Source organism: Oncorhynchus mykiss, chromosome 11 (assembly GCF_013265735.2).
Source record: "Oncorhynchus mykiss isolate Arlee chromosome 11, USDA_OmykA_1.1, whole genome shotgun sequence".
NCBI classification, from domain to species: Eukaryota; Metazoa; Chordata; class Actinopteri; order Salmoniformes; family Salmonidae; genus Oncorhynchus; species Oncorhynchus mykiss.
The window spans coordinates 11,369,429-11,392,344 of record NC_048575.1 but is presented as its reverse complement, the minus strand read 5'-3'; the positions used below and the strand labels follow the sequence as shown (position 1 = coordinate 11,392,344).

General features: G+C 47.0%; 1 protein-coding gene across 10 annotated transcripts in view; it reads right to left on the bottom strand.

Moving 5' to 3' along the window:
- The window catches only part of LOC110535264 (receptor-type tyrosine-protein phosphatase mu), a 319,507-nt gene that overhangs the window by 105,494 nt on the left and 191,097 nt on the right, over positions 1 to 22,916 (bottom strand). For all 10 annotated transcript variants that reach the window (XM_036934852.1, XM_036934853.1, XM_036934855.1 and 7 more), the window contains exon 12: positions 2,646 to 2,922. In XM_036934852.1, the coding sequence (XP_036790747.1) occupies positions 2,646 to 2,922 (277 nt within the window). The remainder of the gene's footprint in view (positions 1 to 2,645; positions 2,923 to 22,916) is intronic.

Below are 22,916 nucleotides of genomic sequence, written 5' to 3'. Positions count from 1 at the left end.
AAATGCACTTGTGTGGCTTGGTGCATTATTGAGGAGACGACAGATTAAACTGTGGGGTGTGCTGAATATTTAAAACAACTCGGAGGGTGCTGTGAGTCTGTGGGACTGGGGAGAGGAGAAGAGACTGGTTTCTACTAGGACTGCTTGATGACAATGGAGCCAGATATTACAATATGGCATGTTGCCAGTACTTAACGAGATACTGGCATGTCGCTGGAATAGCTAGCAGTAATTTAGTTGGAATCATTTGGATCACAATCTAGGATTAGAAATATTGTCTTAAGCTAACATGTGAACACCTATATTTCCACTTAGGTCTAACTGCTGGGGTTAGTATTGAATGAGGTTTTCACTCTGCCTCAGAGTATGTTGGCCTTTCTCTGAGGCACCCTGCTCTGAACTGAGGGTAGAGGACTGAGGGGAATGAGAAATGTTGTTTTCAGTCTCTCCTCCTTTCTCCCCTCTTCTTCTCAGAAGAGAGATCCTTAGTAGAGGCCACACTGATCTTCTTTGTGGGAAAACTGTCTCCAAATACACTACAACACAGCTGTAACACGAGGCTCTGCCCTACTGTCCCCACAGCACCCTGTTATTAGTAGAGGAGGAAAACACCCTGCTCCTCTCGTCGCCCAGACCTCCATTAGAGGGGCAACACCAGAAGGAGAGACCAGAGAACTGAGACGAGACAAGCCTAATCTCAACCCCCTCTCCACCTCCCTCGACTCTAGCCCCCCCTGGCTAGTCTCTCTCCAATTAGCCTTGGCAATTCATTATCTAATGGCCTGAGCTTGAGAGCAGAGGACAGTGGAGGAGGGGAGGACAGCAGAGGAGGAGAGGACAGCAGAGGAGGAGAGGACAGCAGAGGAGAGGAGGACAGCAGAGGAGGAGAGGACAGCAGAGGAGGAGAGGACAGCAGAGGAGGAGAGGACAGCAGAGGAGGAGAGGACAGCAGAGGAGGAGAGGACAGCAGAGGAGGAGAGGACAGCAGAGGAGGAGAGGACAGCAGAGGAGGAGAGGACAGCAGAGGAGGAGAGGACAGCAGAGGAGGAGAGGACAGCAGAGGAGGAGAGGACAGCAGAGGAGGAGAGGACAGCAGAGGAGGAGAGGACAGCAGAGGAGGAGAGGACAGCAGAGGAGGAGAGGACAGCAGAGGAGAGGAGGACAGCAGAGGAGGGGAGGACAGCAGAGGAGGGGAGGACAGCAGAGGAGGGGAGGACAGCAGAGGAGGGGAGGACAGCAGAGGAGGGGAGGACAGCAGAGGAGGAGAGGACCGCAGAGGAGGAGAGGACCGCAGAGGAGGAGAGGACCGCAGAGGAGGAGAGGACCGCAGAGGAGGAGAGGACCGCAGAGGAGGAGAGGACCGCAGAGGAGGAGAGGACCGCAGAGGAGGAGGGGACCGCAGAGGAGGAGGGGACCGCAGAGGAGGAGGGGACCGCAGAGGAGGAGGGGACCGCAGAGGAGGAGGGGACAGCAGAGGAGGAGGGGACCGCAGAGGAGGAGGGGACAGCAGAGGAGGAGAGGACAGCAGAGGAGGAGAGGACAGCAGAGGAGGAGAGGACAGCAGAGGAGGAGAGGACAGCAAAGGAGGAGAGGACAGCAGAGGAGGAGAGGACAGCAGAGGAGGAGAGGACAGCAGAGGAGGAGAGGACAGTAGAGGAGAGGACAGTAGAGGAGAGGAGGACAGTAGAGGAGAGGAGGACAGTAGAGGAGAGGAGGACAGTAGAGGAGAGGAGGATGGGTTTTTCATTAGGGCTAATTTATTTGCATTTAAAAACGGGGGGAGGTGTTTAAAAAAACATAAATTAAGCCAAAGTGTTAATAATGCATTTGTGAATGGGTGAACTTTCATACAATCCGAGCAGCAGGACATTGATAAAAGTGTTGTTTTGCCTCTTGGTGGGCTGGCCTGTACTCCAACTGACAGTACATTAGAGTGGTTAGGAGGAGAGGGTTAATGGGGTTGTAATACTGGGTTATTGACCATTAGGACGCTGGAATGGTTGTCAAATAGGCCCTGAAGGAGAGTCTTGTTGTGGCTGTTCATTTATCACAATTTTCTGCATCCAGTTTGCTTTGCTCTTCGTTCCTTGTGAACAGGGAAGTGATTCAACTCAGTGATGAGACTGACTAGCTGACTGTTGAGATTGAGGCTGTACTGTCTGTTTTCACTACAGAAGTCTTGGATGTCAGAGTTGGTAGGAGACAGCAAATGAGAGGTAAGGGGGGTTGGACTGTAGCATGGTAACACTGGCAGTGAGGGTTGGGCCAATAGGAAGACGACATAGAAAGGTGGGTTGGACTGTAGCATGGTAACACTGGCAGTGAAGGTTGGGCCAATAGGAAGACGACATAGAAAGAACCCACTCACAAATACCAATCCATAATGCCACATCAACAGGAATGTCCTTTTAAATAATGGGTCATTTCCTGTAAACAATGAATCATTTGGAGTAAGTGGTGCATTATAGGATATTAACAATATGAGGAAACTACTTCAAAATGGGCTTTTGTAAAGACATAGAAGACATGACAGTAAAAAGTCTCCAATCAGTTTCACATTCAATCTCCTATATTGGGTGTGAACGAGTCATGACTGACAAGTCCCGGCGGCCAATCCCCACCCCAACATCCCCCTGCTCACTCACCCCATTGGCCGTGCTGACGGCCTGGTAGTAGATGCTGTAGCTCTTGTGGGGGAGGAGGGGGGCGTTCCAGTATCCGTTGTAGGTGCGGTTGTCTCCGATGCAGAAGGGTACGGGGGTCTTGATGTCGCCCATGGGCAGCTCGGCCGTGAAGTAGTACTGGGAGTTGAGCACAGTGGTGTTCTGGAAGTGGATGGGCACCGGGTAGCAGCGCAGGATCTCTACCGCCCTCCGCGTCCGCCGGGGGCGCTCTTCCTCCACCACCACCACCTGGTACTTACTGCAGGGAGACAGGAGAGGACGACCTAGAAATCATTCAATCAAATGTATTTCTAAAATATTTCTGCAGTATCTTCCTCTGCTTGCTGGAAAGAAGCCTGAGTCAGTGGATCACAATAGGACTTGAAATGTGTGACAAGAGTCTAGTGGGGCGGCAGGTAGCCTAGTGGTTAGAGCGTTGGGCAAGTAACCGAAAGGTTGCTGGATCGAATCCCCGAGCTGTCGTTCTGCCCCTGAGCAAGGCAGTTAACCCACTGTTCCCCAGGCGCCGAAGACGTGGATGTTGATTAAGGCAGCCCCCCGCACCTCTCTGATTCAGAGAGAGATGTTAACATTTGTTCATCCACTTTGTGTACCAAGGAGAACTGTGCAAAGAGTTCTTTTGATAATTCAACAACTTATCAATTAAAATGTGGATCAAAGAAATCACAGCATATTACATTTTCCCGGGTTTGCATTTTAACCCATCATTGTAAATGAATAAACTAGACGGAGAAACATAGGAAATACTAATTGCCAATGACCGATACACATTTTCACTAATTCTTCAGCATATCTGATGCGTTACAGTTTGTGTATCATGACAGAATACACTTGTCAAGCTACCAGCAATCTCAAGTCATGCAGTCTACCCTTTATTTTAAAAACATACAATCCTCAGCTTGTGTGCATCAGTACCGCTTGCCATGCGGTATCAGAGAGAACAGTCTATGACTTGGGTGGCTGGATTCTTTGACAATTTTTAGGGCCTTTGACACCGCCTGGTATAGAGGTCCTGAATGGCAGGAAGCTTGGCCCCAGTGATGTACTGGGCCGTACGTACTACCCTCTGTTGCGCTTTCCGGTCGGATGCCAAGAAGATGTCATATCAAGCGGTGATGCAACCAGTCAATACGCTCTTGATGGTGCAGCTGTAGAACTTTGAGGATACTGTACTGAACATAAGCAAAACTCCTACTTCACTAAAGCGGAGAGCAGTGAATTAATTACACGTATAAATAAGCATGTAAACTTGCTAATCTGATAACAATTGGACGAGAGACAATCGCAGACTACGTTGGCTGAGGTGGTGACAATTTAGTATTGACCAGGGTGTCTAGTCAACCCTTTCCTCGCTCTTTGACTGAAACAGACAGCTTTAATAAAGTCATGAAAGCCAGCAGCCTCGTAGCCCGCCGCCCCGAGAAGTAGAGCGCCATCTCATTTACAGACGTCATAGCGATAGCAGTCAGGTGGGTAATATATCATCTATGTGGAGGGATTTAAATGGCAGGAAAGAAACTGGAACTGTAGAAGCATTCCCGACTCTCTCTGTGTGGCTCTCTCGCCCTTTCTTTCGTTCCTTCTCTCGCTCTCTGCCAGGATATTAGGCGACAGAATCCCTGACACCGGCTGGGGATTAGAGCGCTGCTCTAAGTGTGCCCCAAATAATAATGACATGAAAAAGGTTCCTACTATCGTGCCCCCTATTTCATGTCAGGCTTGGAGTTAAGTGTATTATAAGAAGAGAGATCAACATCCAACCCTGCTGAACCAGGCTTCCTGGATAGAAAACCTTGGGAAGCGAGAGAGAAAGCCTTGGGAAGCGAGAGAGAAAGCCTTGGGAAGCGAGAGAGAAAGCCTTGGGAAGCGAGAGAGAGAGAGACAGAGAGAGAGACAGAGAGAGGGACAGAGAGAGAGACAGAGAGAGAGACAGAGAGAGAGACAGAGAGACAGAGTGACAAAGACAGAAAGACAGAGACAAGAGAGAGACAGAGAGAGAGATAGACAGACCGATATGGGAGTTTGCATTGAGGCAAATTAATTTTGAAGACTACTATTGAATATTATTAAAGACAGGTATGAATATCAAAGATGAGAATGAATATTGCTGATTTGATAACAGTCCTCTCACTCCCACATTAGAACGACATTAAAATTGCTGTAATTAGCTCAAAATGATCCTTTATTCAATTGAGATTGTTATGTATAAATGAACCCAAGAAGGTTAATGTAACAACTGCTAATTTAATCACAAAATCTTAAGGCTAATCAGGATATCTGAAACTATCAGCCACAAACTATCATTAAAACCAAATCAACAATCTTAACTCAACTAATTTAGCATAATCAACAATGTGGTTTATAATATTACGTAATGAAACCGGGTTTTACTTGGTTGCTCTAGTCTCGTGTGCTGTATTTTTCACTTTAAGGCCTTTCAAAAACTGAAGCCTACATTTAAGGCTGTTTGTTGTGAGTGTTAAGGTGTCAGCATTCTTCAGTTCAGTGTTAAGGTGTCAGCATTCTTCAGTTCAGCGTTAAGGTGTCAGCATTCTTCAGTTCAGTGTTAAGGTGTCAGCATTCTTCAGTTCAGTGTTAAGGTGTCAGCATTCTTCAGTTCAGTGTTAAGGTGTCAGCATTCTTCAGTTCAGCGTTAAGGTGTCAGCATTCTTCAGTTCAGTGTTAAGGTGTCAGCATTCTTCAGTTCAGTGTTAAGGTGTCAGCATTCTTCAGTTCAGCGTTAAGGTGTCAGCATTCTTCAGTTCAGTGTTAAGGTGTCAGCATTCTTCAGTTCAGCGTTAAGGTGTCAGCATTCTTCAGTTCAGCGTTAAGGTGTCAGCATTCTTCAGTTCAGCGTTAAGGTGTCAGCATTCTTCAGTTCAGTGTTAAGGTGTCAGCATTCTTCAGTTCAGCGTTAAGGTGTCAGCATTCTTCAGTTCAGCGTTAAGGTGTCAGCATTCTTCAGTTCAGTGTTAAGGTGTCAACATTCTTCAGTTCAGCGTTAAGGTGTCAGCATTCTTCAGTTCAGTGTTAAGGTGTCAGCATTCTTCAGTTCAGCGTTAAGGTGTCAGCATTCTTCAGTTCAGCGTTAAGGTGTCAGCATTCTTCAGTTCAGCGTTAAGGTGTCAGCATTCTTCAGTTCAGCGTTAAGGTGTCAGCATTCTTCAGTTCAGCGTTAAGGTGTCAGCATTCTTCAGTTCAGCGTTAAGGTGTCAGCATTCTTCAGTTCAGCGTTAAGGTGTCAGCATTCTTCAGTTCAGCGTTAAGGTGTCAGCATTCTTCAGTTCAGCGTTAAGGTGTCAGCATTCTTCAGTTCAGCGTTAAGGTGTCAGCATTCTTCAGTTCAGCGTTAAGGTGTCAGCATTCTTCAGTTCAGTGTTAAGGTGTCAGCATTCTTCAGTTCAGCGTTAAGGTGTCAGCATTCTTCAGTTCAGCGTTAAGGTGTCAGCATTCTTCAGTTCAGCGTTAAGGTGTCAGCATTCTTCAGTTCAGTGTTAAGGTGTCAGCATTCTTCAGTTCAGCGTCAAGGTGTCAGCATTCTTCAGTTCAGTGTTAAGGTGTCAGCATTCTTCAGTTCAGCGTCAAGGTCAGGTCAGCTGGCGTCTACCCGAAGTCGGACGAGTGTACTCGCATACTTCCTTAAAAGACATTTGCTTGAAAAACGAGAAAAAAAAGCGGCAATAGTAGTTTGTCCATTTTTTAGACACCGTAGCCACTATACACTTCCTACAAATAGTCAGAATTAATCCAAGAGGACTCCATCTGTCATTGATTTTGACGTTTTTGCCAATGAGATCTTAGTCACGCAATTTTACATCTAACCAAGGTGTTATGTACAGTATTTCTAAATGAAAACATGTGCATGAAAACAAGTTGTCTCTCGTTGAATGACAACAAAGACTTTACTGAAGAATCCCTACTGGTGACCAATCACCAACGAAGGGGCGTAGACTTTGGCTTTCCCCAAGAAGAAAATAGTGTCCCGGAGCCTTACCGAAATGAACAAAAACATCCAAATCATAATATATGCACAAACTCTTCCAAACTGTATAGACAGGGAAGCATTCGTACTCCTTTACTCATGCACAGCCAAGTGGAAGTCAAGGGGAGTGAGGTGCAAAGACAACGCAAGACAAATTCAACTGACCTACAACTTTTCCAAGGAGTAAACCATCTGCTTTCACCTGAGCAGAATCTCCCTGAGAGATTTATTTTCAAACAGGAACCAAGAAAGCTCCAGACTCCTGACTCCACTCATCATAATCAAAATTCAAGACCGCCCACACCAGTGTAAAGCCCAGAAACAATATATGTTTGTCTTAGAAATGATACAGTTTGTCAGCCCTATTCGATCTTTGCCAATTACATTTCCCCCCAGCTCCACACATCCATTAGAGATTAGATCTGTCATAAACTGCTGGGAAATATCAGGTCAGGTCCCTGTGAAAGTCTCTCTGTGTTCTTTCAGTTATTTAACTCATTACAGACAAGAAGAACTTCACCAGCATAAATAACTTACCTTCTACCCTTTTCACTGTTAGAAAATACCCCCCCCCCCCCCCATTTAGCAATAAAATCGTGTGTAAAAAAAATTATGGCGGCGAAGAGGCCGCTAATTACGAACCCACGTGGCATGGAACAAAGGGCAGGGCATAGACAGAGAGAGACAGGGAGAGAGAGACAGGGAGAGAGAGACAGGGAGAGAGAGACAGGGAGAGAGAGACAGGGAGAGAGAGACAGGGAGAGAGAGACAGGGAGAGAGAGACAGGGAGAGAGAGACAGGGAGAGAGAGACATGGAGAGAGAGACATGGAGAGAGAGACAAGGAGAAAGAGACAGGGAGAAAGAGACAGGGAGAAAGAGACAGGGAGAAAGAGACAGCGAGAAAGAGACAGGGAGAAAGAGACAGGGAGAAAGAGACCGGGAGAAAGAGACAGGGAGAAAGAGACAGGGAGAAAGAGACCGGGAGAGAGAGAGAGGGAGAGATGGAAAAGAAGAAGAGAGAGTAGAGGAGGAGCATGACGTTGAGGAGAAGAGGAGGTGGGTGGGAGAGTGGGAGATGAGGAGGAGGAGATGAGCTGGTTGGGAGAGTGGGAGATGAGGAGAGGAGCTGGTTGGGAGAGTGGGAGATGAAGATGAAGAGAGGAGCTGGTTGGGAGAGTGGGAGATGAAGATGAAGAGGAAGAGGAGAGGAGCTGGGTGAGAGACTGGGAGATGAGGAGGAGGAGGAGGGGAGCTAGGTGGGAGAGTGGGAGAGGAGGAGCAGGAGGGGAGCTAGGTGGGAGAGTGGGAGAGGAGGAAGAGGAGAGGAGCTGGTTGGGAGAGTGGGAGAGGAGGAGGAGAGGAGCTGGGTGAGAGAGTGGGAGAGGAGGAGGAGGAGAGGAGCTGGTTGGGAGAGTGGGAGAGGAGGAGGAGGAGAGGAGCTGGTTGGGAGAGTGGGAGAGGAGGAGGAGGAGAGGAGCTGGGTGAGAGAGTGGAAGATGAGGAGGAGGAGGGGAGCTGGGTGAGAGAGTTGGAGATAAGGAGGAGGAGGACGAGGAGGGGAGCTGGGTGGGAGAGTTGGAGATAAGGAGGAGGAGGACGAGGAGGGGAGCTGGGTGGGAGAGTTGGAGATAAGGAGGAGGAGGACGAGGAGGGGAGCTGGGTGGGAGAGTTGGAGATAAGGAGGAGGAGGACGAGGAGGGGAGCTGGGTGGGAGAGTTGGAGATAAGGAGGAGGAGGACGAGGAGGGGGGCTGGGTGGGAGAGTTGGAGATAAGGAGGAGGGGAAACAAAAGGTGAGGAAAACATTTAGTCTCAGATGTAGGGCCTTCTTAAAGGCCAGCCATTACTTTAAGAGGCTGTCATTGCGGTGATTTATCCCTCTCTCCCTCCCTATCTCAGGTGACTGTGCCTCTGGGATAGATGCCTCCCATTGTTCTTACCTATTAGAGGTGTAACCAACAGATTCCCCTGAAGATACAGTACAATCTAGCCTGGCTAAACCAGATTGAATGCTATGCAGTGGGTGTACAGTAGCATTCAGTCTTGTTCAACCAGGCTAACAGTATAGGAATAATTCATCCCTCCAGGAGAAAATACAGGCTAAGAAATAGTAGGTGAAACCTAATTTGTATTCTAATGCCAATGAGGGAAATACTTTCTATAGCTCTGAATACAACAAGAGGAATAAACCCATAAACACTGTTTGCAGTAAGAGCCTATTTATGATAATGCTATGATAGAGCACTATTCTTTTTACCGCCAGACAACAGGTCAAAAGTTGATATTTTCTTTGCAATTACCGGGATGAAAAATGTATCTGCTTTCTGGGCACAGCCAGTGTAGAGAGAAAAGCAGATGCTCGGGGGCTGGAACCGGAGAAGAACGATGCATCTTCAATAAATAATAGACAACTCAGCACAAATGGCTGCTCCAAGGCTACCTGCAACGTCTAGATATCAATTTGAGAAAAACAATACCACTTAATTAAATATTTCTCTCTCCTGGTGTGCCCTGGGTACTGGTAAATGTCCAGATAAATGGTAGAAAATCTAGAAAAATGTGCATCACTCCAGCACAAAATGGCTGCAACTCCTCTATTTCTCCAGTCTTTATTGGATAACCATCAGGTTTATCATAGTGAAAAATACATATTGAAGTGCTGCATATTTAAAATGAGGCGTTGGTAGGTTATGAGTATAATCATTTTCCCTTCAGGCGATATGGAAAATGCTGATGGCAAAACTGCGTCTCCATGATCTCACTGCGGGTTTTATATTGGCTTCTGCCTCAGTCTCCTCTGGCCTTTACTGCGAGCTACAAAACTACAGAGACACCATCTGAAAACTAAGCAAAAAAGACAGCCTACTTTGGAGTTAGTAAAGATCCCATAATAGTTATAGTCCTTTTTAGCATTCAATTAACTCTGACATTCAATACACAACAATCAATGAGGATACTTAAAGAGGGAGAAGTGGAGTAAACTGTCCACTCGGTAGCTACCCTGGGAAAAGAGCGGAACTTTTGAGAGGAATTCACATTAGTTTGGGCTGAGGAACAGTCTTTAGTGGCTATTTAGCCTTCACTTGTCCAGGTGTGTCAGGGAGATTTGGGGGAGAGGTCAGGAGGATTGTCTCCTCCCTAAAGTGGTGTAACTCACCCCCAGACAGGGTGTGCCTTCCCTCCTCCTCCTCTATCTCCTCCACATGGCCTAGAGACACAGTCAACAACCTCTCATCCATTCCACTCAGGACATCGTAAACCAAGAACTAACACATGGAGAACAACTACATAGTCAGGAGCCGTTTCGGAACCAATCACAAAGGTGAGACAGCTAAGAGACTGAACAGACATTATAAAATCAGGGAGAGACATGTGACCGTGTACTTCGAGAGACTGGAGGTAAGAAATCATTACATAAGCACCTGGTAAGATATGAGAGAGCGAGCATGAGAGAGAGCGAGCATGAGAGAGAGCGAGCATGAGAGAGAGCGAGCGAGCATGAGAGAGAAAGAGGCATTAGAGACAAAAAAATCTAAACTCTTGATCTTGTTTCAGTCGGGCAACCTCAGCTGAGACCAATTAGGGGTCCTTGTGCTGCTAGCTCCGTTTCAGAGTGGCGCCCCAATGTGACGCAAGACCAATTACACACAACCTCCTCGTTGGCATGGACTCAAAGGTGACCCGGGACCTATCTAGATGTATTTTTAATGTGGAAAGAGAAGGTCGTGGTTTGTCGTCCTCTCTTTTTTGTGTATATTTAAATTTATTTTCAGTCTCTTTTCCATTTTTAAATTAAATATACCTTCCGGTAACTCGCCTCACCCATTGTGACACGGATCTGCAATTTTTTAGACCTTAGAGCCAGAACCTCCATTGGAAGCTAGCCATCAGAAGCTAACCAGCTGATTAGCTACTAGCTATTTAGTCATTGTTAGCCACTGCTAGCGGCCTTTACCTTCTTCACAGACACCAGACGTTTTTTTTAGCCTGGATAATACTTGCCAGCCTGCCAGTATTGGATTGTTCTCTCCACTACAACGCCGGATTCCTGCCGTAAACCCTGGACCATTACTCCTGATCATCACAGCTAGCTAGCTTCCACCGAGTGACCCAGCCCCGAAGCTAGCCCTGAGCCAGGCCCACCACCCGGCCTACTCTGTGATCACACAGCCGATTTCTCACGGACTCTACCCCAATACGGCTAGAATCCACGACGACACCGGATCCTTGCCGTAAGCTCTGGACCTTTGCATTGGATAATCGCTGCTACCGAGTGGCTAACGCCCCTGCCCCGAAGCTAGCACCAGTTAGCCACAAGCCAGGCACTTCTCTCGGCTAGCAAATACATTTCTACAACTACAATACTTCTTTTGCCATCTGGCCCGGACACTTTGTCGACACGGCACCCTGCCGTACCACCATGACTGGTCCGCCGCACCCCCCGCAGCTACTTGCCCAAGCCTCCCCAGCTTCTCCTTCACCCAATTCCAGATAGCAGATGTTCTGAAAGAGCTGCAAAACCTGGACGCGTACAAATCAGCTCGGCTAGACAATCTGGACCCTCTCTTTCTAAAATGATCCTCCAAAATTTCAACCACTATTACCAGTCACCCTCTCTATCGTATCGTCGAACCCTCTTCAAAGGGGGTGACACTCTATACCCAAACTGTTATAGACCTATATCCATCCTGTCCTGCCTTTCTAATGTCTTCAAAAGCCAAGTTAATAAACAGATCACTGACCATTTCGAATCCCACCGTACCTTCTCCGCTGTGCAATCTGGTTTCCGAGCTGGTCACTCAGCTACGCTCAAGGTCCTTAACGATGATATCGTCATAACTGTCATCGATAAAAGACAGTACTGTGCAGCCATCTTCATCGACCTGGCCAATCACTGAATTCTTATTGGCAGACTCAGCAGCCTTGGTTTCTAAAATGACTGCCTCGCCTGGTTCACCAACTACTTCTCAGACAGAGTTCAGTGTGTCAAATCGGAGGGCCTGTTGTCCGGACCTCTGGCAGTCTCTATGGGGGTACCACAGGGTTCAATTCTCAGGCCGACTCTTTTTTTCTCTGTATACATCAACGATGTCGCTCTTGCGGCGGGTGATTCCCTGATCCACCTCTACGCAGACGACACCATTCTGTATACATCTGGCCCTTCTTTGTTAACTAACCTCCAAACGAGCTTCAATGCCATACAACACCCCTTCCGTGGCCTCCAACTGCTCTTAAACACTAGTAAAACCAAATGCATGCCTTTCAACCGTTCACTGCCCGCACCCGCCCGACTAGCATCACTACTTTGGACGGTTCTGACTTAGAATATGTGGACAACTACAAATACCTAGGTGTCTGGCTAGACTGTAAACTCTCCTTCCAGACTCATTAAACATTTCCAATCCAAAATGAAATCTAGACTTGCAACAAAGCCTCCTTCACTCACGCCACCAAACATACCCTAGTAAAACTGACCATCCTACCAATCCTTGACTTTGGCGATGTCATTTACAAAATAGCTTCCAACACTCTACACAACAAATTGGATGCAGTCTATCACAGTGCCATCCGTTTTGTCAACAAAGCCCCTTATACAACCGACCACTGCGACCTGTATGCTCCAGTAGGCTGGCCCTCGCTACATGTTCGTCGCTAGACCCACTGGCTCCAGGTCATCTAAGTCAATGGTAAAGCTCTGCCTTATCTCAGCTCACTGGTCACCATAGCAGCACCCACCTGTAGCACGCACTCCAGCAGGTATATCTCACTGGTCATCCCCAAAGCCAACACCTTATTTGGCCGTCCTTCCTTCCATTTCTTTGCTGTCAGTGACTGGAATGAATTGCAAAAATCGCTGAAGCTCGAGACTTATATTTCCCTCACTAACTTTAAACGTCAGCTATCTGAGCAGCTAACCGATCACTGCAGCTGTACATAGCCCATCGGTAAATAGCTCACTCAATTTACCTACCTCATCTCCATATTGTTTTTATTTACTTTTCTGCTCATTTGCACACCAGTATTTCTACTTACACATCATCTGCTCATCTATCACTCCAGTGGTAATTTGCTAAATTGTAATTACTTCGCTACTATGGCCTATTTATTGCCTTACATCCTCACGTCATTTGCACACACTGTATATAGACTTTCTTTTTTTTCTATTGTGTTTATTCCATGTGTAACTCTGTGTTGTTGTTTGTGTCGCACTACTTTGCTTTATCTTGGCCAGGTCGCAGTTGTAAATGAGAACTTGTTCTCAACTATCCTACCTGGTTAAATAAAGGTGTTCTCAACTAGCCTACCTGGTTAAATAAAGGTGTTCTCAACTAGCCTACCTGGTTAAATAAAGGTGTTCTCAACTAGCCTACCTGGTTAAATAAAGGTGTTCTCAACTAGCCTACCTGGTTAAATAAAGGTGTTCTCAACTAGCCTACCTGGTTAAATAAAGGTGTTCTCAACTAGCCTACCTGGTTAAATAAAGGTGTTCCCAACTAGCCTACCTGGTTAAATAAAGGTGTTCTCAACTAGCCTACCTGGTTAAATAAAGGTGTTCTCAACTAGCCTACCTGGTTAAATAAAGGTGTTCTCAACTAGCCTACCTGGTTAAATAAAGGTGTTCTCAACTAGCCTACCTGGTTAAATAAAGGTGTTCTCAACTAGCCGCGGGGCGGCAGGGTAGCCTAGTGGTTAGAGCGTTGGACTAGTAACCGGAAGGTTGCGAGTTCAAACCCCCGAGCTGACAAGGTACAAATCTGTCGTTCTGCCCCTGAACAGGCAGTTAACCCACTGTTCCCAGGCCGTCATTGAAAATAAGAATTTGTTCTTAACTGACTTGCCTGGTTAAATAAAGGTAAAATAAAAAATAAAATAAAATACCTGGTTAAATAAAGGTGTTCTCAACTAGCCTACCTGGTTAAATAAAGGTGTTCTCAACTAGCCTACCTGGTTAAATAAAGGTGTTCTCAACTAGCCTACCTGGTTAAATAAAGGTGTTCTCAACTAGCCTACCTGGTTAAATAAAGGTGTTCCCAACTAGCCTACCTGGTTAAATAAAGGTGTTCTCTACTAGCCTACCTGGTTAAATAAAGGTGTTCTCTACTAGCCTACCTGGTTAAATAAAGGTGTTCTCAACTAGCCTACCTGGTTAAATAAAGGTGTTCTCTACTAGCCTACCTGGTTAAATAAAGGTGTTCTCTACTAGCCTACCTGGTTAAATAAAGGTGTTCTCTACTAGCCTACCTGGTTAAATAAAGGTGTTCTCAACTAGCCTACCTGGTTAAATAAAGGTGTTCTCAACTAGTCTACCTGGTTAAATAAAGGTGTTCTCTACTAGCCTACCTGGTTAAATAAAGGTGTTCTCAACTAGCCTACCTGGTTAAATAAAGGTGTTCTCAACTAGCCTACCTGGTTAAATAAAGGTGTTCTCTACTAGCCTACCTGGTTAAATAAAGGTGTTCTCAACTAGCCTACCTGGTTAAATAAAGGTGTTCTCTACTAGCCTACCTGGTTAAATAAAGGTGTTCTCTACTAGCCTACCTGGTTAAATGAAGGTGTTCTCAACTAGCCTACCTGGTTAAATAAAGGTGTTCTCTACTAGCCTACCTGGTTAAATAAAGGTGTTCTCTACTAGCCTACCTGGTTAAATAAAGGTGTTCTCAACTAGCCTACCTGGTTAAATAAAGGTGTTCTCTACTAGCCTACCTGGTTAAATAAAGGTGTTCTCAACTAGCCTACCTGGTTAAATAAAGGTGTTCTCAACTAGCCTACCTGGTTAAATAAAGGTGTTCTCAACTAGCCTACCTGGTTAATTAAAGATGTTCTCAACTAGCCTACCTGGTTAAATAAAGGTGTTCTCAACTAGCCTACCTGGTTAAATAAAGGTGTTCTCTACTAGCCTACCTGGTTAAATAAAGGTGTTCTCAACTAGCCTACCTGGTTAAATAAAGGTGTTCTCTACTAGCCTACCTGGTTAAATAAAGGTGTTCTCAACTAGCCTACCTGGTTAAATAAAGGTGTTCTCAACTAGCCTACCTGGTTAAATAAAGGTGTTCTCAACTAGCCTACCTGGTTAAATAAAGGTGTTCTCAACTAGCCTACCTGGTTAAATAAAGGTGTTCTCTACTAGCCTACCTGGTTAAATAAAGGTGTTCTCAACTAGCCTACCTGGTTAAATAAAGGTGTTCTCAACTAGCCTACCTGGTTAAATAAAGGTGTTCTCAACTAGCCTACCTGGTTAAATGAAGGTGTTCTCAACTAGCCTACCTGGTTAAATAAAGGTGTTCTCAACTAGCCTACCTGGTTAAATAAAGGTGTTCTCAACTAGCCTACCTGGTTAAATAAAGGTGTTCTCAACTAGCCTACCTGGTTAAATAAAGGTGTTCTCTACTAGCCTACCTGGTTAAATAAAGGTGTTCTCAACTAGCCTACCTGGTTAAATAAAGGTGTTCTCAACTAGCCTACCTGGTTAAATAAAGGTGTTCTCTACTAGCCTACCTAGTTAAATAAAGGTGTTCTCAACTAGCCTACCTGGTTAAATAAAGGTGTTCTCAACTAGCCTACCTGGTTAAATAAAGGTGTTCTCAACTAGCCTACCTGGTTAAATAAAGGTGTTCTCAACTAGCCTACCTGGTTAAATAAAGGTGTTCTCAACTAGCCTACCTGGTTAAATAAAGGTGTTCTCTACTAGCCTACCTGGTTAAATAAAGGTGTTCTCTACTAGCCTACCTGGTTAAATAAAGGTGTTCTCAACTAGCCTACCTGGTTAAATAAAGGTGTTCTCAACTAGCCTACCTGGTTAAATAAAGGTGTTCTCAACTAGCCTACCTGGTTAAATAAAGGTGTTCTCAACTAACCTACCTGGTTAAATAAAGGTGTTCTCAACTAGCCTACCTGGTTAAATAAAGGTGTTCTCAACTAGCCTACCTGGTTAAATAAAGGTGTTCTCTACTAGCCTACCTGGTTAAATACAGGTGTTCTCAACTAGCCTACCTGGTTAAATAAAGGTGTTCTCAACTAGCCTACCTGGTTAAATAAAGGTGTTCTCAACTAGCCTACCTGGTTAAATAAAGGTGTTCTCAACTAGCTTACCTGGTTAAATAAAGGTGTTCTCAACTAGCCTACCTGGTTAAATAAAGGTGTTCTCAACTAGCCTACCTGGTTAAATAAAGGTGAAATAAAATAAATAAAAACATCCGCTGCCATAAAGTAGGATGAGGTCTACATAAATGAGGCCAAGCGGCACAGATTCAATTTCACTTATATTTCAGGGTATCTTGTTGAGGCTCATCACCGCGTTTCCTGTCCACATACACTGGAAATAGACGAACGCAGGAAACTTTTGTCACAACACTGCACCACACAAAACGCTTCCTCTGTGAATTCATTTAAAAAGGGGTAACTCTCCTAAGAGAGGAGAAGCAGTAATGTGACACGTCCCCTGGGGGACGGATAGAGCTGAAAGAGAAGCAGTAATGTGACACTTCCCCTGGGGGACGGATAGAGCTGAAGGAGAAGCAGTAATGTGACACGTCCCCTGGGGGACGGATAGAACTGAAAGAGAAGCAGTAATGTGACACTTCCCCTGGGGGACGGATAGAGCTGAAGGAGAAGCAGTAATGTGACACGTCCCCTGGGGGACGGATAGAGCTGAAGGAGAAGCAGTAATGTGACACTTCCCCTGGGGGACGGATAGAACTGAAAGAGAAGCAGTAATGTGACACTTCCCCTGGGGGACGGATAGAGCTGAAGGAGAAGCAGTAATGTGACACGTCCCCTGGGGGACGGATAGAACTGAAAGAGAAGCAGTAATGTGACACTTCCCCTGGGGGACGGATAGAGCTGAAGGAGAAGCAGTAATGTGACACGTCCCCTGGGGGACGGATAGAACTGAAAGAGAAGCAGTAATGTGACACTTCCCCTGGGGGACGGATAGAGCTGAAGGAGAAGCAGTAATGTGACACGTCCCCTGGGGGACGGATAGAGCTGAAGGAGAAGCAGTAATGTGATACTTCCACTGGGGGACGGATAGAGCTGAAAAATAAGCAGTAATGTGATACCTCCCCTGGGGGGTGGATAGAGCTGAATGAGAGGCAGTAATGTGATACCTCCCCTGGGGGGTGGATAGAGCTGAACATTCCAGGAGAGAAACAAGGGATCTGGGCCAGAAATAGAGGAGAGTGGCTCTCACTCAGTCATCTCTTTTCTGGAGTGTTGATGGATCTGTCCTCGGTGAAACAGTTGACAGAAAGAAAGTGCTTTGACTCTGTAGCTGGGGCAACGCTGGGTTTAGGAGGCCACAAGTCATCTTTCTCTACAGCACTGGGTAAATGCTTTCCTTGGCACAGGAGGTGAGGAGGAGGAATGAGGAGCGTGTGATTGTGTGTGTAGGGTGGTGTGTTCTCGCCCCGGTGCAGCAGATTTGACACATTAGCGCGGGTGCTAACGTGACTGACAGTAATCCATTTAAAGATACAGCTTGCCCCTGGTTAGGCTGCTATTGTAGCGCCACGCGTATGTAACGCTGCCAGACAGACGGCCCTTCAAACACCAGCCTGTCAATGATGCAGTCCCTCACAAGGCTTTATGCAACAAATGCGACATGACGTGTGTGTGTGTGTTATTCAGGACAAAGCCTGGCAAATATAGCCCAGCCTTCTTTAATTTGGTTTTTAAGTTAAGCAGAGGTTGTGTTTTTATATGCATCCCGACGCATTGTCATTCAAGTGCTTTTACCAAACGTATCCAATCAGTTGGACGGGTTGCATTCTTTGTGAAATGTATCAAGGCAAAACATCGGGTAATTCACATTCAAATCTGGCTGGCTAAATCCCATCGCTGGGGAGGACATAATGGCGAGCAACCAGTCGTGTTCTTCCACAGTATATTGTGTAATGAACCACATCAATTCCACCGCTACCGCCTCACATCATGTTAAAACAAAGTACTAAAAATAGATGTATCATACCTTCAAAGAAGAATGGTGGCATATGATAACGCATTCAGAATGGATCTGAAGCTCATTAATTGAATGATGCATTCAGAATGTATCTAAAGCTCATTAATTGAATGACGCCTCCAGAATGGATCTAAAGCTCATTAATTGAATGACGCATTCAGAATGGATCTAAAGCTCATTAATTGAATGACGCATTCAGAATGGATCTGAAGCTCATTAATTGAATGACGCATTCAGAATGGATCTGAAGCTCATTAATTGAATGATGCATTCAGAATGGATCTGAAGCTCATTAATTGAATGATACATTCAGAATGGGTCTGAAGCTCATTAATTGAATGATGCATTCAGAATGGATCTAAAGCTCATTAATTTAATGACGCATTCAGAATGGATCTGAAGCTCATTAATTGAATGCGTTCTCCACAAGCAGTAGCACCCGAGGATTCTCTTCAGCCACTTATTGTGGAACACAATACTCCAGGTATGACAGTCTGAACGTCTACAGTGACACGTGCTGTCTCCCTCTCTGTAATGGGACCTACAGTGTTGCCTTCCGCGTCGTGTCTTTGGCTATGCCGGATTAAGTGATATGACATGCCATTCTATAAAATCCTTTCTCTGTAATTAATATTACCTGATTGAGCTAATCATGTAAATGTGATTAACTAGAAAGTCGGGGCACCACGAAAGAGTGTTTATAGAGCTGTTATCTCCCGAATAAAAGATTTAGTAATATCTTACATCAATAGCAGTCAATATTAATCGTCACCTTATTTCAGTCTCATCTGAAAGTTGTAAATTCTTGATTATCTTCATGAACCTCGGCTAACAAGTTGAAGCAGCAATACATAATTGGGTTTAATTATTTATTTACTAAATACCTAACTAATCACACAGAATTACATATACACAGAATGCAAATTATTTCATACAGAAAACGTCCCTGGTGGACGGAGCCAACAATTTCTGGTTACACAAGGAAAGGGGGTTGGGTTTGAGTGAAAGAGCGGGAAGATTGAGGAACAAAGGGAGAAGCCATGCTATCGTAAATAAATAAATCTTATGCATTCTAAATTACCGCCCATTTGGAAAAGGAAAATGCAATAAATATTTACTCTGAACTGCGCTTCGGTAGGTTGGACGTAGATACTGGCCGTCCTGTCCTCGGAAGAATGTCTCTGGTGACGTTTCTTCCATATTGTCTCATATTGACGTTTCTTCCAACCCCCACCCAACCCCTCCATATTGACATTTCTTCCCCACCCAACCCCTCCATATAGACGTTTCTTCCCCACCCAACCCCTCCATATTGACGTTTCTTCCCCACCCAACCCCTCCATATTGACGTTTCTTCCCCACCCAACCCCTCCATATTGACGTTTCTTCCCCACCCAACCCCTCCATATTGACGTTTCTTCCCCACCCAACCCCTCCATATTGACGTTTCTTCCCCACCCAACCCCTCCATATTGACGTTTCTTCCCCACCCAACCCCTCCATACTGACGTTTCTTCCCCACCCAACCCCTCCATATTGACGTTTCTTCCCCACCCAACCCCTCCATATTGACGTTTCTTCCCCACCCAACCCCTCCATATTGACGTTTCTTCCCCACCCAACCCCTCCATATTGACGTTTCTTCCCCACCCAACCCCTCCATATTGACGTTTCTTCCCCACCCAACCCCTCCATATTAACGTTTCTTCCCCACCCAACCCCTCCATATAGACGTTTCTTCCCCACCCAACCCCTCCATATTAACGTTTCTTCCCCACCCAACCCCTCCATATTGACGTTTCTTCCCCACCCAACCCCTCCATATTGACATTTCTTCCCCACCCAACCCCTCCATATTGACGTTTCTTCCCCACCCAACCCCTCCATATTGACGTTTCTTCCCCACCCAACCCCTCCATATTGACGTTTCTTCCCCACCCAACCCCTCCATATAGACGTTTCTTCCCCACCCAACCCCTCCCACCCAACCCCTCCATATTGACGTTTCTTCCCGAACCCAACCCCTCCATATTGACGTTTCTTCCCGAACCCAACCCCTCCATACTGACGTTTCTTCCCCACCCAACCCCTCCATATTGACGTTTTTTCCCCACCCAACCCCTCCATATTGACGTTTCTTCCCGAACCCAACCCCTCCATACTGACGTTTCTTCCCCACCCAACCCCTCCATATTGACGTTTCTTCCCCACCCAACCCCTCCATATTGACGTTTCTTCCCCACCCAACCCCACCATATTGACGTTTTTTCCCCACCCAACCCCTCCATATTGACGTTTCTTCCCCACCCAACCCCTCCATATTGACGTTTTTTCCCCACCCAACCCCTCCATATTGACGTTTCTTCCCGAACCCAACCCCTCCATACTGACGTTTCTTCTCCACCCAACCCCTCCATATTGACGTTTCTTCCCCACCCAACCCCACCATGTTGACGTTTCTTCCCCACCATGTTGACGTTTCTTCCCCACCCAACCCCTCCATATTGACGTTTCTTCCCCACCCAACCCCTCCATATTGACGTTTCTTCCCCACCCAACCCCTCCATATTGATGTTTCTTCCCCACCCAACCCCTCCATGTTGACGTTTCTTCCCCACCCAACCCCTCCATATTGACGTTTTTTCCCCACCCCTCCATATTGACGTTTCTTCCCCACCCAACCCCACCATGTTGACGTTTCTTCCCCACCCAACCCCACCATGTTGACGTTTCTTCCCCACCCAACCCCTCCATATTGACGTTTCTTCCCCACCCAACCCCACCATGTTGACGTTTCTTCCCCACCCAACCCCTCCCGCCCAACCCCTCCATATTGACGTTTCTTCCCCACCCAACCCCTCCATATTGACGTTTCTTCCCCACCCAACCCCTCCCACCCAACCCCTCCATATTGACGTTTCTACCCCACCCAACCCCTCCATATTAACGTTTCTTCCCCACCCAACCCCTCCATATTGACGTTTCTTCCCCACCCAACCCCTCCCACCCAACCCCTCCATATTGACGTTTCTTCCCGAACCCAACCCCTCCATATTGACGTTTCTTCCCGAACCCAACCCCTCCATACTGACGTTTCTTCCCCACCCAACCCCTCCATATTGACGTTTTTTCCCCACCCAACCCCTCCATATTGACGTTTCTTCCCGAACCCAACCCCTCCATACTGACGTTTCTTCCCCACCCAACCCCTCCATATTGACGTTTCTTCCCCACCCAACCCCTCCATATTGACGTTTCTTCCCCACCCAACCCCTCCATATTGACGTTTCTTCCCCACCCAACCCCACCATATTGACGTTTTTTTCCCCACCCAACCCCTCCATATTGACGTTTCTTCCCGAACCCAACCCCTCCATACTGACGTTTCTTCCCCACCCAACCCGTCCATATTGACGTTTCTTCCCCACCCAACCCCACCATATTGACGTTTTTTCCCCACCCAACCCCTCCATATTGACGTTTCTTCCCGAACCCAACCCCTCCATACTGACGTTTCTTCCCCACCCAACCCCACCATGTTGACGTCTCTTCCCCACCCAACCCCACCATGTTGACGTTTCTTCCCCACCCAACCCCTCCATATTGACGTTTCTTCCCCACCCAACCCCTCCATATTGACGTTTCTTCCCCACCCAACCCCTCCATATTGATGTTTCTTCCCCACCCAACCCCTCCATGTTGACGTTTCTTCCCCACCCAACCCCTCCATATTGACGTTTTTTCCCCACCCCTCCATATTGACGTTTCTTCCCCACCCAACCCCACCATGTTGACGTTTCTTCCCCACCCAACCCCACCATGTTGACGTTTCTTCCCCACCCAACCCCTCCATATTGACGTTTCTTCCCCACCCAACCCCACCATGTTGACGTTTCTTCCCCACCCAACCCCTCCCGCCCAACCCCTCCATATTGACGTTTCTTCCCCACCCAACCCCTCCATATTGACGTTTCTTCCCCACCCAACCCCTCCCACCCAACCCCTCCATATTGACGTTTCTTCCCCACCCAACCCCTCCATATTAACGTTTCTTCCCCACCCAACCCCTCCATATTGACGTTTCTTCCCCACCCAACCCCTCCATATTGACGTTTCTTCCCCACCCAACCCCTCCATATTGACGTTTCTTCCCCACCCAACCCCTCCCACCCAACCCCTCCATATTGACGTTTCTTCCCGAACCCAACCCCTCCATATTGACGTTTCTTCCCGAACCCAACCCCTCCATACTGACGTTTCTTCCCGAACCCAACCCCTCCATACTGACGTTTCTTCCCCACCCAACCCCTCCATATTGACGTTTCTTCCCCACCCAACCCCTCCATATTGACGTTTCTTCCCCACCCAACCCCTCCATATTGACGTTTCTTCCCCACCCAACCCCTCCATATTGACGTTTTTTCCCCACCCAACCCCTCCATATTGACGTTTCTTCCCGAACCCAACCCCTCCATACTGACGTTTCTTCCCCACCCAACCCCTCCATATTGACGTTTCTTCCCCACCCAACCCCTCCATATTGACGTTTCTTCCCCACCCAACCCCTCCATATTGACGTTTCTTCCCCACCCAACCCCACCATATTGACGTTTTTTTCCCCACCCAACCCCTCCATATTGACGTTTCTTCCCGAACCCAACCCCTCCATACTGACGTTTCTTCCCCACCCAACCCGTCCATATTGACGTTTCTTCCCCACCCAACCCCACCATATTGACGTTTTTTCCCCACCCAACCCCTCCATATTGACGTTTCTTCCCGAACCCAACCCCTCCATACTGACGTTTCTTCCCCACCCAACCCCACCATGTTGACGTCTCTTCCCCACCCAACCCCACCATGTTGACGTTTCTTCCCCACCCAACCCCTCCATATTGACGTTTCTTCCCCACCCAACCCCTCCATATTGACGTTTCTTCCCCACCCAACCCCTCCATATTGATGTTTCTTCCCCACCCAACCCCTCCATGTTGACGTTTCTTCCCCACCCAACCCCTCCATATTGACGTTTTTTCCCCACCCCTCCATATTGACGTTTCTTCCCCACCCAACCCCACCATGTTGACGTTTCTTCCCCACCCAACCCCACCATGTTGACGTTTCTTCCCCACCCAACCCCTCCATATTGACGTTTCTTCCCCACCCAACCCCACCATGTTGACGTTTCTTCCCCACCCAACCCCTCCCGCCCAACCCCTCCATATTGACGTTTCTTCCCCACCCAACCCCTCCATATTGACGTTTCTTCCCCACCCAACCCCTCCCACCCAAC